The 17403-nt window shown below is 34.9% G+C and overlaps 1 protein-coding gene across 7 annotated transcripts in view; it reads left to right on the forward strand.

Moving 5' to 3' along the window:
- The window catches only part of GRIK2 (glutamate ionotropic receptor kainate type subunit 2), a 366111-nt gene that overhangs the window by 269101 nt on the left and 79607 nt on the right, over window positions 1–17403 (forward strand). For 6 of the 7 annotated variants that reach the window (XM_074538574.1, XM_074538571.1, XM_074538573.1 and 3 more), the window contains 2 exons: window positions 3205–3323; window positions 6999–7216. In XM_074538574.1, coding sequence (XP_074394675.1) covers window positions 3205–3323; window positions 6999–7216 — 337 coding nt within the window. The other variant, XM_074538577.1, reaches the window with a different exon arrangement.

Consider the following 17403-nt stretch of genomic DNA (forward strand, 5'->3'; position numbering starts at 1 on the left):
ACACACATAAGATCCCTTTTCTTCTGGCTTCTTTTGTTTCAAATGCTGTGTGAATGCAGAATATAATAAATTACAGTCGTCTCAAATAATTGGCAGTTCTGAAGTAGGTCTGTCTGATCACTGGGCATACTAATTTTAATTTCTAATGTCATAGCATATTCCTAAAGCGGAATTAAATTTAACACAAATCTTTCCTCCCTGTGGATTGCTGAGATAGCTGACTTTTAAACATTACTTGCACTAGCCAATAATTTCTGGAGAGTACTTGTACCTTTTCAGTGGGTAGCAGCAATTAGGAAAACTGAAACTCAGGTCTTGTGCAGTTCATTTATAATCTGTTTTTTTAAGTACTTCGGATACCTGAAGGTGTTAGAGACTAAGAGACTGTATCTGAAATGTTAGAATAAACACTAGTAGAAATGGGTATATGGGAAGAGTACCTGTTATCAGTGGTCAGAAAAATCAATCTTCAAAATTGCATCTGTTCATTGAAGTTCTCTTTTTGCTTTATGCTTGTTCTTGACTGAGTAAATGTTCTGCATTTAAATTAATAGGAAGGTAGTCCATTAATCAAGGAAAGTGATTATTCTCATAATATCATTTACTATTCCACATTTAAAGAGTGTGAACAGTTCTGGGATCAGGCAGAAGGAATTTCCCTAACAGTCACTTTCAAATAAGAGAAGCTGATAAAAAAAGATGGTGTTCTTGATGCTTGGAAACAAGGCAGGTTCTAGCCTGACTTAGATAAATTGTTGTCATGATAACTAAACATGGGAATGATTTTCCCAAGAAGCTGTGGAATTCTTGTCTCTGTGTGTTTTTGAGACATGACTGAACAGTCCCTTGTTTTGAAACAATGGACACTGCCCTGAGCATGATCCTGGCTTATAAAACCTGCTAGGTGAACAAGGAACTCTGTGACTTAGGAATATTTTTTGAGATAGGCTAAACAGCATGAAACTTATGTACACACGTAGGACATTAAAAAAATTGATTAAGGATCCATACCTTAAGATTTTTACACTAGACAATCTAATATCATAGAGCATCCTTAAAATAAGGAGGAACAGTATTTATCCACAATAAATCAGTATTAATCTTCCTTACTGTATAAGTAGAAAATTCTACAACTATACGACTTAGATTGCATTGTTTCTTTCTCCTAAAGCCATCTTGTATGTCTTGTAGGTTGTTTCCTCCTTTTTTTGCAACTATGGACAATTTTTCTCTGCTTCAAAATAAAATAAAAATTATTAAATAAGATAAGCCATCAGAACCAAAAGGTAAAACTGCCAAGTTATATTTTAGATTGTTCAGCAATGTCACAATCACTGTAAACAACTTGAAATATATATTTTAATAGAAAAAATATATTTGTTTTGTCTAGCAAACACTGGCCTCACAAGAAAAAGGTGTTTTCCAATTCAATCTTCAAATATCTCTCAGCAAAAGAGTATAAAAGCCTGCTTCAGTTTCACCAAGTGCTTGGTTTCCAGGTTTTGTTGGATTGAAAAAAACATGACATGAAAGATATTTAGATTTTTAATGAGGCAGTAAACTTCTGATCTAGTTTTACTATAAAGTAATAGAAGAATTCAGGTCACAATGTTTAATTAGAACCCAAACAATATTTTTGCAGAGCATATCAGTATTACTTTGGAGATCCAAATGAAACAGTTCTTTGTCAAGTAGACACTTTTAAGATGAGAGGTGCTTTAACATTACATTAAGAGCTTCAAAGTGGAACATTTGATTTTCTGTATTATAATGTGTTTGAAATATTATTGTGAAAAAAATTCTATTTTTCAAAGTGACAGATGAATTATTCAGATATCTTTGATTATAAAATACACCAGAAAAGTTCTTTTATAAAGGCTGCCTATCCAAGGGTTTTTAACAGAGTGGCTTTAATGATTTGAGAAATTATGAAAATACATTAATATTGATTTAATAGTTAAAATCTGTAATTTTAAAAATTATTGTGCTGGTGTCTTGTGCTAGTTCCATTCTACTGTTGTGATTTTCATTTTTTTTCACTCAGATATATTACGCACATGCAACATATTACAAATGTTACACATGTTACACATGTATTCATTAGCAAAGATTTAAGACATGATTTAAGCATAAAATAAAAGTCCCTCTCAACAGTGTGCCTCCAAGTCCAGGCATGGTGATTAAAACTTAAAAATGATTAGAATAATCCTGCCCATTGCAATTAAAATTTAGTTCTCCAAAAGTACCATGAGGAAGAGAGAACTGAAAATCTTTATTTTACAAAAGAAATTGTAACAAAGAATAATTTATCTAGACATGTTTGCTTGTTTTAGCTTCAGTTGATAAAATAGCATTTAGATATGAACTCATCATAATGCACAGCAATTGCAAAGCCAAGAATTAGATTGATTGTATATAATCTGCTTGTAATCTATTGCCAGACTCAGGCATCTTTCTACTATCTCTGTTTTATCTATTTTTGAGATAATTAAATTGTCTTTTCCTTTATGTTTATCTTTCCCTTTTCTTTTCTTTTTTCTTTTCTCAGAGCCTGGCTCTGCAAGGTGCTTGTGAGTGTCCCCAGCTTCTTTTGGAAAACCTTTCCAGGGATGCTACTGTGCACCTCACAGGACAGGATTCAATTCCTTTATTTTGCTATAGTATTTTTTTTCTGTGAATAGTAGTGTTTGGTGATTAGCAATGTCACTTTTACTGCCAACTATTTATTTTCTGGTATCTTCATTATTTGTAATTTTAATGAGAAAAAAGCCTTTTGCCTGATGTTTTTTTTTTTTTTCTAGTGGAGTTCTGAGATTTAACAGATGTTAATTTTCTTTCAAGATGCAAAATACTGACACAGTGGTTATAAGAGCCTAATCCTAAATGGGACCAATTGTCTGGAATTCTGTTGGTGTCAATAAAAGAATGAGTGCTTTGATGTTTGCAGGTGGCACTTGGAAACTTTCAGAGCCAATCTGTATGCAACTTTATCAGTATCAGCAGCAGTTAAGAATGTTAATCTTCAATATTGTTTTTTCTTAATATTGCTGTTAACTGTTATGCAATCGCACTGTAAAAACTTTCAATCACTATTTTCTTTATAACCTCTCTTGTTTTTCTTTTTCTTTTGCAGCAGTTTTGCTGGATAGGCTTTGTGATGGCTGCACTTTAAATCTGTTCTTTTTCTTCTGTCAATTGCCGCAGGTTTAGTCCCTATGAGTGGTATAACCCACATCCTTGCAACCCTGACTCAGACGTGGTGGAAAACAATTTTACCTTGCTAAATAGTTTCTGGTTTGGAGTTGGAGCTCTCATGCAGCAAGGTACACGACTCAGTCTGCTCTTTCTCTTGGGCACCATGTCCCACTTTTTGCTGGGGGTCACAGTTCTCTGGCGCAAGTCGCTTGCATGGGTGCCTCTGTGCATGTAGCCACAACCCAGCTTTTTTATGATTATTCCCAACACCTTACGAATTAGCCTGAAGACAGATAAAAAAATTTAAGGCTTAAAAAAATTTCAGCATAGCCATACAGTTTATTTCCTAAACAGGAAACCCTTACTGGATAATTAAATTGGCTAATCTGTCCATTACCTAAAAAAAAATTCCATTTAAACAACCTAGGAATGAGTATATCTTTGTCAGATAAGACTATAATATAAGAATCTATGATTTGTTTAATTTTGGTCTAGAAACTTTTCAACTACAGATAGATTTTATCTAGTAGCTAGAACCTATAAAATAAAATAATATAGGAGATTTAATACTGTCCAGCCATAATTTATATTTTTAAAATCAGAATGACCATTCAACAAGGTCTATATTCAACCATCCATGCACTGAGAAACTGATGCCATTGCTGACAATAAAATTTGCGGCTGTCATATTGTTCAGAGTAAAACCAACATGCAGTTTTAACTATAACTGTCTAAGTAAAATGCTTTAGCACATTCTTAAAACTCTGTAATTTCCTTGTCATATTCCTCTTATTTTGAAAGCATACCAAATATACAGATCCATAAAAATATATCACCATTTTATTGCTCTTTTCCATAAGGATTCGAACACAGTCATATAATATCAGACACATTTGAATGGCACAGTTTCATATTTTGCACTGACATTTCACTGGGCAATATAGTGTAATGCAAAACATTGTTAGTCCTGGTAAAGGGCCATTAAAAGGAATGGCTTTTCTTTCTGGAAAAATAACCATTGCATATCTCCCCAAAAAATAATAGAAAATATTGGCAGGAACAAGTGCATATTGGTAGAGTTGTTTTAATGAATATCCCTGAGCAATCATTTTTAAAACTTACCATTATTAATACACCAGCCATAAATAAATCCTGGTTTTGACTCATCAAATGAAGCTTTCCTGTAACTGCAATAAATATTCTGTCATATAGCCTGTTGGTAGGCTTAAAAAGTCTCTAATGCCTCAGAAAGAAGAGTACTGTGCTCAGAAAAACATGAATTAATGGGTAAAAAGAAATCAGGATTTCAAATCCGAAATAAAAATATTTTTATAGCTGGCTGTTTACTATCAACTAGGTTGTCAATATACATGTCAAGAAATTATATAGTTGAAACACAATTGCCAAATACATGTTTGTAAGATAATGATTGCTTTTAAGGAAGCTATCACAAAAGGGATGCTGAATGAAAGAAGGTATTTCAAATTCCATTCACAGTTCTCAGGATTGTCAGAATTTCTATCAATGATGAGTTTTATTTCTCATGTGGCTTTATGCTTCTATGATGGAAAAAGCAATTTAGATTTTTGTATCATCTTTAAGCAAGAAAAAGATTCTTTAGTCTGTAACATCTAAACATTGTTTTTGAGAATCAAAACAAGAAAAAAAAAACCCAACCTTCATTTTAAAAGATATTTTTGGAGGATAATAGTTTTCCTTGAAGGAAAACTAGTTTTTCAGAATTAAGCCTGACCCTATGTCCTTGCCTTAAATTGTTTTACCTTTACTCAGTTCAGCCTTTAATAAACTTTAAAGGCATCATTGTAAGGATACAGCATCAGTCTTGATTTTGTTGATTGCTTTAAAAAGAAATCTCAAAAACCCAAAGTCATCTAAAAGCAGGCTTTCAGACAAACACGGAGGCTCTCACCTAATAGCAGCAACAACATAGAAGCACTTGGGCCATACTCATATCAGCATATGAAGTGCTGCTCCTTTCCAAAAGATTTGCTGAGTGCTGGAGGGTACATGCTAGAGGAAACTCATGCAGTCTTGCTGGCACCTCCTGCTCCCAGGAAACTGTGGGATATGGTGCTGGACATGGCGTTACCTTGGGTACATGACAGTCAGCCCCTGACCAGGCTCTGTTCCACGGGCCCAGGTGGTTTCAGTCGCTTTCAGTCCCCGGTAAGGAACGAGCTCGTGGGAACCGGGGAAACTGCGGCCGGTGGCTCCACTCTTCTCTCCTTTCCAGTCCTGTCTGACGTTACTGGTGTTTAACATGAAATGAGAGCAATTAAAAAGAGTTAATGATAGTGGGCTTGTTGGGAAGTCTCTTAGTGTTATGGTGTCTAGGTGTCTGAATGACAGGGCCTAGGAGCAACTCCATCAGACAGGTACTTTTCTACTTTTTCCCTTGCAGAATTCTAGGCAGAGTCTGGCGCTGGAGTTGGCTGTCATGTCCAAGTGTGTCAGCCTTTTTTGTTTGAAACAGCAAGGGTAAGATGAACTGCAGGGTAAGATGGGCTGTTTTTGAATACAGTAGTCCAGTTATGATACCACTTCTTTTTTCCCTTTCTTTTGTTTTCTTCCTCCCTCCCCCCCCTCCCCAGCCCTTCTGTTCTTTTTTTTCACATTGAGTTTGGAAGTTTGGCATAATCTTTCACCTATATGAAGATGTGTTACCTTGCTGGACCAGTTCCTTAACTAATTCAATATAAGCACTAAAATTTAACAGGAATAAAATAGTCCATCTTGCCTTCATTCCATTTTACCCAGGAGATATAAGAGCAAACATAGTAACCAATTAACAAAAAGGGGTTGTTTCAGTACAATGGTATAAAGGATATGATGAAACTGTTTCCTTGAAAACAAGTTTCCAGATACTTCTAGAAGATCTTACATAAAGTTCTCAAAATGAAGCTTGAAATTGTTAATTTGACATCATTAGAAATTTCATTTCATTCAATTATAACATTATGGAAAAAATCCATACATGCTCATTTATGATAAATATTTGTAATTGTACTTTACAGTGAATTTAATTTATTCCTATTTTTGTAATTAGACACAAGAGGAGTTTATGTGCTTCAATTTGTCTCATTAGGCTCTAAATTTGCATTAAAAATTATGCAAATTACAGTGTCTGTCTCCCCCTCCATTCTTTAGTGCCATGAGCAGGCAACTCCAGCAATGCATTATAATCTATCAAGTTTATGTATAGAAGTCTAATATTTTTATTACTATTTTATTAAATTGAAGTTTTTAGCATAGCCACCCATATTTATATGAAATTGTGGGGCTAAACATAGAGATGGGAGATATTAATTTTTCATGTCAACATTTAATAAACTATCCTTTACAATAATGCAAATGAAAAAAACTCAAAAGAATATTTTTAATAGATTTAAGGTTTTCTTTTATTTCTTTAATCCTTTAATCCTTTATTTCATATCTAGTAACTTCATCAATTGCTTATTTTTTCTGGAAAGCAAGTTGTAGCAACTGCTTTTTACTCTTGGTATTTCTATATATGTTCAGAAATTCTAAAATGGAACTGATCAGCGAATCTCCCATTACTATATTTTGATTCCCACAGCTCCAAAAAGATATGTCTTTATAAATTTAACCAGTTATTTTGCATTTCAGTTGTGTGTGTTTGTACAAGCAGTACATCTAAACCTGTAGCTTTAAGATTTTTTTTTGCACAGTGAATCCATTTCCCCACTGTGGCAAAAAGTGCTGAACGCTGATGAATTGTTTTCTGTGCATCCGTTTCACCTTTCTCCCCTGGTTTTCGTTAGGTTCTGAGCTCATGCCCAAAGCCCTCTCCACCAGGATAGTGGGAGGCATTTGGTGGTTTTTCACACTTATCATCATTTCCTCGTACACTGCTAACCTAGCCGCCTTTCTGACAGTGGAGCGGATGGAGTCCCCCATTGACTCTGCTGACGACTTGGCCAAGCAGACAAAGATAGAGTATGGGGCAGTAGAAGATGGAGCAACCATGACTTTTTTCAAGGTAAGTTTTATGTTCTGTTTCACATGTTATAACATGATTTTTGGGGGGAAAGCTTTTGCACCTTGCTGAAGGGCAGCTACTATGATTCCTGATGCTGTCAAAAACAAGTGGAAACCTTTTTTTTAATTAAATAGATAGCAAAGGAATCAAATGAAAAATCTCCCACAGTTTTTTTGATGATTTTCTATTAATGAATTGGATTTATAACAGTGAAGTACATGAAGAAACCTGAGTACTTTCCTCAGATATTTTATAGCTGCACACAAGATTAAACTTTGTCCTATTAAAAGTTAGTTTTAATTCGACAGCATTATACCTAATTGTAGTCTTTACTCAAGAAACACTAAGGGTATTAGTGGCTGTACTGAGGAAATCTTTTTGGACTTCATAATTTTGAGAAACTTTTGAATGAAATTTTGAGTCCAAGTAAAAATCTCAGATTATCCCAGTTTTTCTGTTTCTCTTAACCTGCTAATAAGATAATTAAATTTGAAATATAGTCAAGTGAGATACTGAATTAGAGGAAAATATTTCTTGTCTAGATTCATCAGGCATTTAAGCAGACTTAAATTAGTGATAAATATTTATGAAAGAAGATGGTTTGTTCTTTAACTCCTGATGCTGGATAGCACAGAGGTGTCTCAGAACTTCCAGAGAGGTATTTAACAATGTTTGCCTGATCTTTGATAATTTCTGAAGACTTTTTGGCTACTATAGCCTAGTTTTAAGAATGATTATGCAATCACCTAAAGCTCTGTGTTGGCTGTCACATTGGCACTTGTAATCAGCAAAGTGAGTGCCGAGGTAGCTTTTAAACTGGTACAGAAATTGAGGACTGTGTGCTCAATTTCTCTCATGAAATTTAAAGAGATTTGTTTACATATCAAGGCTAAATAATCTCTGTTTAATCCTATGATCATAGACCTTGTACCCAATCAAAGTGTACAAATAGTTTTAATTTATAAAATAAATACTTTCTAAGGCTCTCAGCTTCTGCTTGGAAATAAAAATCATTCAACTCCAATATCTCAGAATGTTTCAGGCTGCTTAACTTAAAACCTTGCATTGGGAATGTTCTGAGTATTCTCCTCTGAATACTCATTGGAAAAGGAGCTGATGAAATTGATAGAAGTAACTAATCAATTAGAGATCTCATTGTGTCAGGAAATGTGTAGTTAAAAGTAAGGACATTGAAAGTTTAAAGACTGTGTGTTTTAAAAATGTCAAAATTATTTTTGTCTTGAGACATAAAAAATAAGGTATTTATTGAAATACCAGAAAACACACTAGGATTTGACTTAATTATAGTATGGGAGAAAATTTTGATCTAATTCTATTTTAGATTCAAGGTGTAGACATTGTGGAAATATTAGGAAGCAACTTTAAATTTTTAGTTTTCTGTCTCATCCTTATTTTCTAGTAACCTGCTTTTTTTTTTTTTTTAAATACTTCTAAGGTAGGTTTTCTAAATTTCTAAGTGCAAAGTGCATCCCTCTTTCTGTGGACTTTTTTCCCCCAGACATATTACTATGGTGCTCCCTTTTACGCAAAATTATTCCTTTCTGCTTTATTCTTCCGTTTACATTTGTCCAGATATATTTTGTGATTATCTAATGTATTGTATCCAAGAACTAGAGGCCTTATGTCTAATGAAATAGCATTTTCACATCCTTCATTGAAGATTTTTGTCTGCAGTTGAAATAATCCTAGATTTAAACACAACAGATTTAGGATGTCAGATCACATAATTTAGCATTACTTTTTTTACATTAATTAATTTTCCTCCTTCATCATGAGTGAAAAAGAGAAATTATAAGAAAACATAGAATTTATCTATTCATCTGCTAAATTTTAGGTCAAATTAAGGTTTATTCTATTGAAAATATATATTTTCTCAATTATTGTGTGAACAAATCATTATTAGCAAGTGTTTTATGCTATGAAACTGAAACAAAAATTAAAAACCATTCCAACTTGGAACCAACTGATTTGAAATATTTTTCTGTTGTTTACTACCTCATCTGGTAGAAAATTAATTTATATTATTTGTTACTACTATTAATATTTTTTATTATTAATGGATACTAATTGCCTAATGAAATTAATTTAAACTTAAGCATTAGACGTAGCTACATCTGTTCTTGCAGACTGTCAATAAGGGAAAATCATGCTCAAACAGGAAAGTAAAGGAAAAATATACAATCCCATTTGATTCATTCAGTATTTGAAGCAATCTCCAGGAGAACATTAGTGTTGTCTTGATGTAAGTGCTATAATTACATATGTATTCCATGAATGGTAAACCAAATCATATATGTATATATACAGCCTTTAATTGTGAAGTTCCTGGTAAAATCAGGTATTTTTCCCTAATGATGTGGAGTTATCAGAAAATAAAGTGCTATAATTTTGGTCAACATAGTATATCTGCATTTGAGCGTTTTCAAAACATACTTCTAGTCAGCAAAAGCTAATTACTTCAAGAATGTCATTTCCTTACATAAAAAAAGATAAAAATGCAAGAAAATATTTTAAAATAACACCTTAAGTGGAATTGCATTATAAGGTTCTGCTAGAATTGAATATCTCATAGACAGTGCTAAAAAATACAAAGAGCACAGGACACTGATAAAACAGTTTTAAATGGTATGTTATTATATCCTCTGATATATGGATAACTGAATATCAAGTAGGAAGTCCCATTTTGTATGGCATTAAGGAAAATACTGATGAACTTTTGTGTCCTGTTCTGGTCATCACACTTTGAAAATATGCTTAAAATTGGAAAGGGTTCATTAAAGGTGAAGGAGTGACTGTAGGTCTGAAAATAAGCATTGCGGTTAGAGGCTAAAGATCTGCCTGTTTAATCTGCTGAAGAGAAGGTTAAGAGGTGACTTGATCATGGTTTGCAAATGCCTTGATGGGAATGAGACTTTTGACAGTGGATGACTCACTAATCTAGCAGAAAAAGGCATAATGAGATCCAATGTTTCATAGCTGAAGTCAGGGAAATTCAGACTAGAAATAAGGTGCATGTTTTAAGAGTGAGAGTCATTAACCACTGGTATAACTTATCTAGCAGTGGGTTGGATTCATCCATCAAAGGCAGCCATCATGAGGAGGATAGATGCAGCACAACACAAGCATGTTGTTCTTTTGATTTAGAGGTTACTCCATGAAAGAGATAGCCTGCATTATACAGGAGATCAGATTAGGTTTTAGTAGTACTCTTGTACTTCAAAAATCTAAGCGGGTATGAGTTCTGGGGGTAGGGTTTGCCCAAAGATAATTGAGAGGATAAATTTATCATCTGTGTGTATGTTTATCCTTAGCTACTTTTGTCTTGTTTTAATGAGAGTGGACTGAGTAAAACAGTGACACTGTGTTACAACAAGATATAAAGACACCAGATGGTTTGCTAATGTTAAATGAAATTATCATATCTTGGTAAAGTGATTAGTTTCAAACACAGTGAGGCTTGGTAGCTGCCCATAAGACTGACAGTAATTTCTGCATAAATTAGCTATATAGCAGTCTATTCAATTCTTTTCTTAAAAAAACCTTTGGAGTGTGGCCAAAGCTATGTGGTGCTAAAAAAAAAAAAAGCTATTATGAAGGAGGACCTAAATGGGCATCAGACAAACAAGCTAACTGCTGGACTAAAAGCTCCTGAAGGTAAAATTTTGGACAAAATCTGGGATATACGTTGAAAATGCTGTTAGTCTTGTGAGTCAAATATCCTTGTGAAACAGCTTTGATGAAAAAGGAGAAGGTTATCTTCAGGCTTTTACTAGGTCCTTCATCCCATGCCTCCTCATGGTCTGAGAAACATGAATTACAACTCTTTCAGAAGCCAGAAAGCAAAGGAAAATTTCAGTGCTCTCTCCTCTTAAGATCTGCTTATCTGGTCTGAGCATGGAAAGGAAATAATTGTACAAGTCCATTACGTGTCTGGTGGGTCTGCTCGGCTAATTCATTGTGAATAATAAAGAAAACCTCAGTATAGTCCAAGAATTGGAAGGAAAGTTATATGAAAGTAAGTTCTAAGCCTTATCTGCTTTTAGGCTAGGAGTGTCCATTACCAATACCTACTTTGATGTTTCTCAGATTATGTATGCTTTCTTATCTCTTCCTTTCTCTTGGCTGCTATCGTCTCTATTGACCACTCTCAAATTTCAGAAACCTGTTTTTTTTCCTGTTTGAAATAAAATAAAAAGCATTTATTATTTTTATGAAAGGTAGTGATCTTACACTAACTGTTCTTGGATGAAAAAAGCTTCAGATTTTTCATTGTCTCTAATTTCTGTGGTCTCTCAGTTTGCGTTTCTCACTTGGTTTTCTTGCTGAATAACAATTCTGAAATTAAGAAGAACAATATTAATTCTACCCAGCTTCTATTTGCACCACACTTCTCCACTCTCACACACAAAAAAACCTAGTTCAATACACGTATGAGGTCTACAATGTTAAGATATTTCTTGTGTCAAGTGCTTTTGTTTCTCCCATAATTTTTCATACTTGTAACTTTCAGTGTCAGAATTTCTTTTTCTAGGTTTTTGTACAGTACCAGGTATAATGGAAATTTTCTTACTTAGGGTTATTAAGCATCTGCATACCAAATAGTAAATAAAAACCAAAGTACTTTTTCATTTTCTAATAGCAGTAAATTAGTGCCATTACTTCTTTATCACAAATAAAAGGTCTTAGCTTTCTGTGAGACATGTATTTTATATTCCAGTTTTGTTGATAAGGAAGCTGAGGCACTAAATGGGATTGCATCTTTTTCAAGATCACTTTGTGAGAAGTAGATAAGAAACTAATTCTGGTGAAAGGTAGACATGGGACTAATTCAGGAAAGCTGACTCACATACCTTAGAATTATCAGACTATTTTGTTTACCAATTATATTTGCATTTTATTTTTTAGGATCAGGTTTTATAATCCAGCTCTACTTTTCTACAATATATTTAATTTCTTCCTGAGCTGCTTTATCTCCATAAAGTGCCATGTTGCTCATCTTTTTTAGTCATTTTCCTTTTCCCCCATGCCCTTACATTTTACCCTAGCCTGTTTGTTGCCACCTCTCTGAGGAAATTTAGAGAAGCAACAATTAAGTACTTTTTGTCTGTCTTCCCTTTCCACATTCTCAGCCTGTTTTTACAAGAAATGGCATTAAGCTTTATACATTGCAAAGTCTCAGAAACACTCTTTAAAAGCTGAAGGAAGGAGCTGTAGGGGAATTTTCTCATTGCTTGCAACTGGAGTACAAATGACAAATTCTCTGACATAAACAGAAGAACAGCAGCAAGAATAAAGGTATTAATGTCATACATTTGTCATGTGTGAGGTTGGCATTGATGTGCACAAAGCCAGTACTTCAGTGGCATTTTCAAGTCTGTGTTTGAACATTGTAATAAACAAGTGATATTTATTTGCTTAACAAGTAAAGATGAAGTACAAACACATGGGTGTATACACACAGAGAACCTTTAGTTTAATGCTTCATATAAAACAACGTGAAGTTTGGCAGTAAGTGTTAATTATTTGGTGCAATTGTTGCAAGTCAGTGATGAGAGAAATAGCACTTATGAGTTTCTCAAATATCCAGTGACAGTGACTAATGGAAAACAATCTTTTGTTTGAGTCACAGCTTCCACGTACTAACTTTGATAATGCATAAAAAAAAATTGGTAACAGATACATATTCCGTTTGATTTTATAGTATTTCACTTTATAGAATAGTTGCCTTTTGATGTAATAAATACAGACTTGTTCTTGCATGAAAAAACATGTGGTACATTTTGCTAAAAAGGGAATTGAATATAAATATCATGTAAATATTTTTTCTTCTTTTTGATCATGCTGGTTTCTACCTAACTGCCAGAAAAATCTAGAGCTGAAACTCATAATTTCCTCTTAGTCATGATTCCCTCTTTGCAAGAACACTACTTAATTAACTATTGCTTCTTTTAATGTGAGGAAAAAAAAAAAAGGCAGATATAGTTCTAAATCTCTAAAACAAGGCCTGTGGTCACTCCATACAGTTATAAGAACTAAATCTGCAATAGCAGAGCCTGTGAGAGTGAGATATAGGCTTTGTCCAGAGATCTTAAAGCATTTCTGCCTCACTGAGTTCTACTTATTTTTGTAAAAGATCAGGGAAGTTAGGCAATGGTAGGTAGGTTATATGATACATTAACAGAGACTATAACAAGAAGAACAGTTCATTTGAATCCTATATTAAAGAAATTACAATAAATTTGGTACCATTAAGTTCTGTGGGGTGAACTGTCTTTCTTTTGAATTTGAAGGCAGAAAGCAGAACAAATTCACAGAAAGTGCTTCCTTCCAAGTAACTGTGGACTTATGGGGACAATGATTTTATGCTGTCTTGACCCTTAGAGTGATTATTATTCCTACAGTAAATATGAGCAGATGTTTGGCTTTTTGTTGCATTTCTGTGCTGTGTCATGAAACTAAAAGTAAATGGAGTGCAACAGAAATTCATTATCTTTTCACTCTCATGTTTGTTCCCCACCCATGACTTTTCCCTTCTCTTTCTCCTTTCCCTGTTCCTCATATCTTATACCCTTCGATAAGGACTGAAAAAGATGAACATGACTAGTCAACTTTTTCATTTCTACAAAGATTATTTTATATATCCAGATATTAAGTACTCTTTATAAGCTTCTGGATAGCATCTGGTTATACTTAAAAACTATAAAATTAATATTTATCGTTTGCATTTGTCTTAGGCTACAGCTCTTAGACATAGATGAAACATGTAGAAATGCCTTTTGATGTCCTCTCAAGGAAAAAAAAAACCACCAAATTTCCAGTGAAAACAAGAACAGACATTCACAAAAATTAAAATATTGAAAAAATCTTTAAGATATGAATTTAATCCCCACTAATTATTTTTGAAATGAAGTCTAAGAGAGACATCAAAAATAAATGAAAAGTTGGCATTAGGAACATTCTAGTTTCTCTTTGAATCAATTAAACATTTCCATAACTCAGTTTCTGCCTTACCAAAATTCTTCAGAAAGGAAAAAGTGTTGTGCTGATCTCCCCATTCAACTCTCAGGTGGGCTACCCTATGGTCCAGTAAATATTTTTGAGTATTACTATTATAAGAGGCAAAATAAACATTCAAAAAAGAAGTTGGCATTTGCGTTATTTTTCCAAATTGCATCCAACAATATGATAAATTAGTGTGCATGCATTAATAATCCATACTGTAGGTGCATGGTGGAGACGATCTGAATAAAATCAATCGTTCTCAGTGTATAAGGTATGATAAAATATAGCAAGATCTAATTTCCAGTTGGAGAGAAATATGGGATACAAGAAATCAGAGCCCAGACTGGGTAAAAACCACCAGCTTTACATTTCTCCTTAGAAAGTAAACTCTGATATGCATGTGTTACCCAAACCACAGTTTGAGTCTGAAATTGTGTCAGGATTATTTATCAGCAAAAAACATGAATTTTTAACACATGTAGATAATTCAGAGGGATGAAATAATTTAGACATTTGAAAAATCACTTTGTAGTTGAGAGAAACCCACTCTGCCTTTTTTTTTGGAGAATATGCAGTGATGCCACAGCAAACAATCACAGAATCACAAAATTGGTAAGGATTGAAGGGACCATGGTGACTTATCTGGTCCAACCTCCCAGCTTAAAACAGGGTCATTCTAGGGGCATTCCACTGCACGGAATTGTGTCCAAACAGTTCTTGAATGTCTTCAGTGAGGGAGACTCTACAACCTCTCCGGACACCCTGTTCCAGTGGTCACTCATTCACACAGTAAAGAAATTTTTCCTCACATTCAGATGGAACTTTCTGTGCTTTTGTTTCTGCCCATTGCCTCGTGTGCTGCTGCTGGGCAGCACTGAGCAAAGCCTGGCTCCATCCTCCTGACATCCCCCTTCAGACACTTACTCCCATGGATGTTGTCCCCCCTTATTCATCTCTTCACAAGGCCAAACAGGCTGATCTCCCTCAGCCCCTCCTCCTAAGAGAGATACTCCAGGCCTTGCTTATGTTCGTAGCCCTCCTCTGGATTTGTTCCAGCAGCATCCTGTCTCTCTAGTACTGAGGAGCCCAGAACTGCTCACTCCAGTCAGGATCACCTCCTTCAGCCTGCTGGCAATGCTTCACCTAATGCATCCTAAAATACCATTTACTTTCCTTTGAAGTCAGATAGAGTTTAATCACTAATTGCTGTAAATGGCTTTTCTCAATAGCTTTTTGTTTTGTTTTGTTTTGTTTTGTTTTGTTTTGTTTTGTTTTGTTTTGTTTTATTTTCAGCCAGTCCAACTCCAAGTTGTCCAACCTCTTCTCCTACCTTCAGCCTCAAGCACTGTGGGCTCCACGTGCCTTAGGCCTGTGGCAAGAGTCAACCCAGCTGTCTCATCCAGCTGCAAATGAACATTTTTGTTGTTGCATTTTTATTTTTGGTTGTGAAGAAAACTGCTCCAGCTGCTAGAAAGCTAGAACTGACTGGAATGGAGCAGGGCAGGGCAGTCTCATTTCACCCTGCTAAATGTGAAAGCCACTGGGAATCCACACCCTTTGGGAAGTCAGTGATGTCACCTAGACATTTGAAAGTGTGACAATGAGAAAAATCAACAACACTGAAATTGCTGATACTTACAATATACATTTTCTTTATGTACCGATGTAGGTTTTGTCTTAACTGGTGACCCCTTTTTCTTCCTTCCCCTTACCTGATGCTCTCCACTTTCTGGCCTCTTCAGGGCCTGTAATGACACTGCTGACAGGATAAGTTGTAAGAGAATTACTGATCTCTGGGTTCTCATCATAAGTTTAGTTGCAAGGCTTTTTCCTCAGAAGTGCATAACCTAATTGCTCTCTCTCCTTCTCACCTTTCTCTCCTCCTGCTGTTTTCCTCAGGAGGCAGGGCGAGAACACTTCTCTTTTTTTCTTCTCTTTTCAGCTTTTTTCCCCATTATGTTTGTCTTCAGATCTTAAGCAAGGTGAGAAAGGGACCTGAACCAGATCATAAAGAAACCTTTAACTGCAAACAGCATTCTGTATGAAAGACATAATTCAGACACAGGGTTTGTTTAGGAAATTCAGAGTACATCTGAACATTTTTAACTATCAGAGTATAAAAAAAAATTGCCTTGTTCTTCAAAGCAAATAGATCTGTCACCAAGTAGCCATGTAAAGTTTCCCAGATTTGATCTATGACTCATCCTGGGGATGCTCTTCAGAAGCAATTCTCCAGAGTGAACGGGCCCTTGATTCAGCTATTTTTTTGTGAGATCCTGCCATATGAGTAACCTTCAGTGTTGAATTTCTGCCCACTAAAATATCCTGGAATTCTCCATTCATTAGCAGTGTTGAACTCTTAGTTCTGTCTGTCAATTTATATATCATAGTACTGAGGTGTTGCCCAACTACATTAGCATTGCTTTGTGTACAGAAATATTTTCAGTGCCAGAATTGCCCCAGACATCACCTAAAGTCTTATTATGCTGATGAATTTCTTCTCCAGATTTATTAATTTCTCCAAACAGAGTGCCTGTTGAGATTGATTAAACCATCCTTTTTGCAGTAGATCTGTGATAATAATTATGTGATTATGCATGCTTTTTGCCTTTTAGGCATTTTTCTTTATCCATGCATTAATTGAACTTGTATTTAATGTATCAAAGATCCTTAATCTGCACAATATACTTGACTAGTTTATAAAAAACTATACTAAAGTATGCTTTAGAGTCACAGAAACACAGAGTTGTTTAGGTTGGAAAAGAGCTCTGAGTCCAACCATTAACATAATACTACCAAGTCCACCACCCAGCCGTGTCCTAAAGAACCCTATCTGCATGTCTTTTAAACACCTCCAGGGTTTATGGCATAATCACTGCCTTGAGCAGCCTGTTCCAACTCTGATAGTCCTTTCCAGGAAGAAATTTTTACTAATATCCAGTCTTAATTTACCCTGACAAAATTTGAGGTAATCTCCTCTCATCCTGTTACGTGTTCCTTTGAAGAACAGACTACCTACCTTGCTACAATCTCTTTTCAGGTAGTTGTAGTGAATTTACACAGGGGTGTCCCCTGTGGCTCCTGTTCTTCAGGCTAAATACCCCATGTCCCTCAGCTGATCCTCATAAGATCCGTGCTCAGGACCCTCCACCAGCTCTGTTGTC

Source organism: Zonotrichia albicollis, chromosome 3, assembly GCF_047830755.1.
Source record: "Zonotrichia albicollis isolate bZonAlb1 chromosome 3, bZonAlb1.hap1, whole genome shotgun sequence".
In the NCBI taxonomy this organism is placed as follows: domain Eukaryota; kingdom Metazoa; phylum Chordata; class Aves; order Passeriformes; family Passerellidae; genus Zonotrichia; species Zonotrichia albicollis.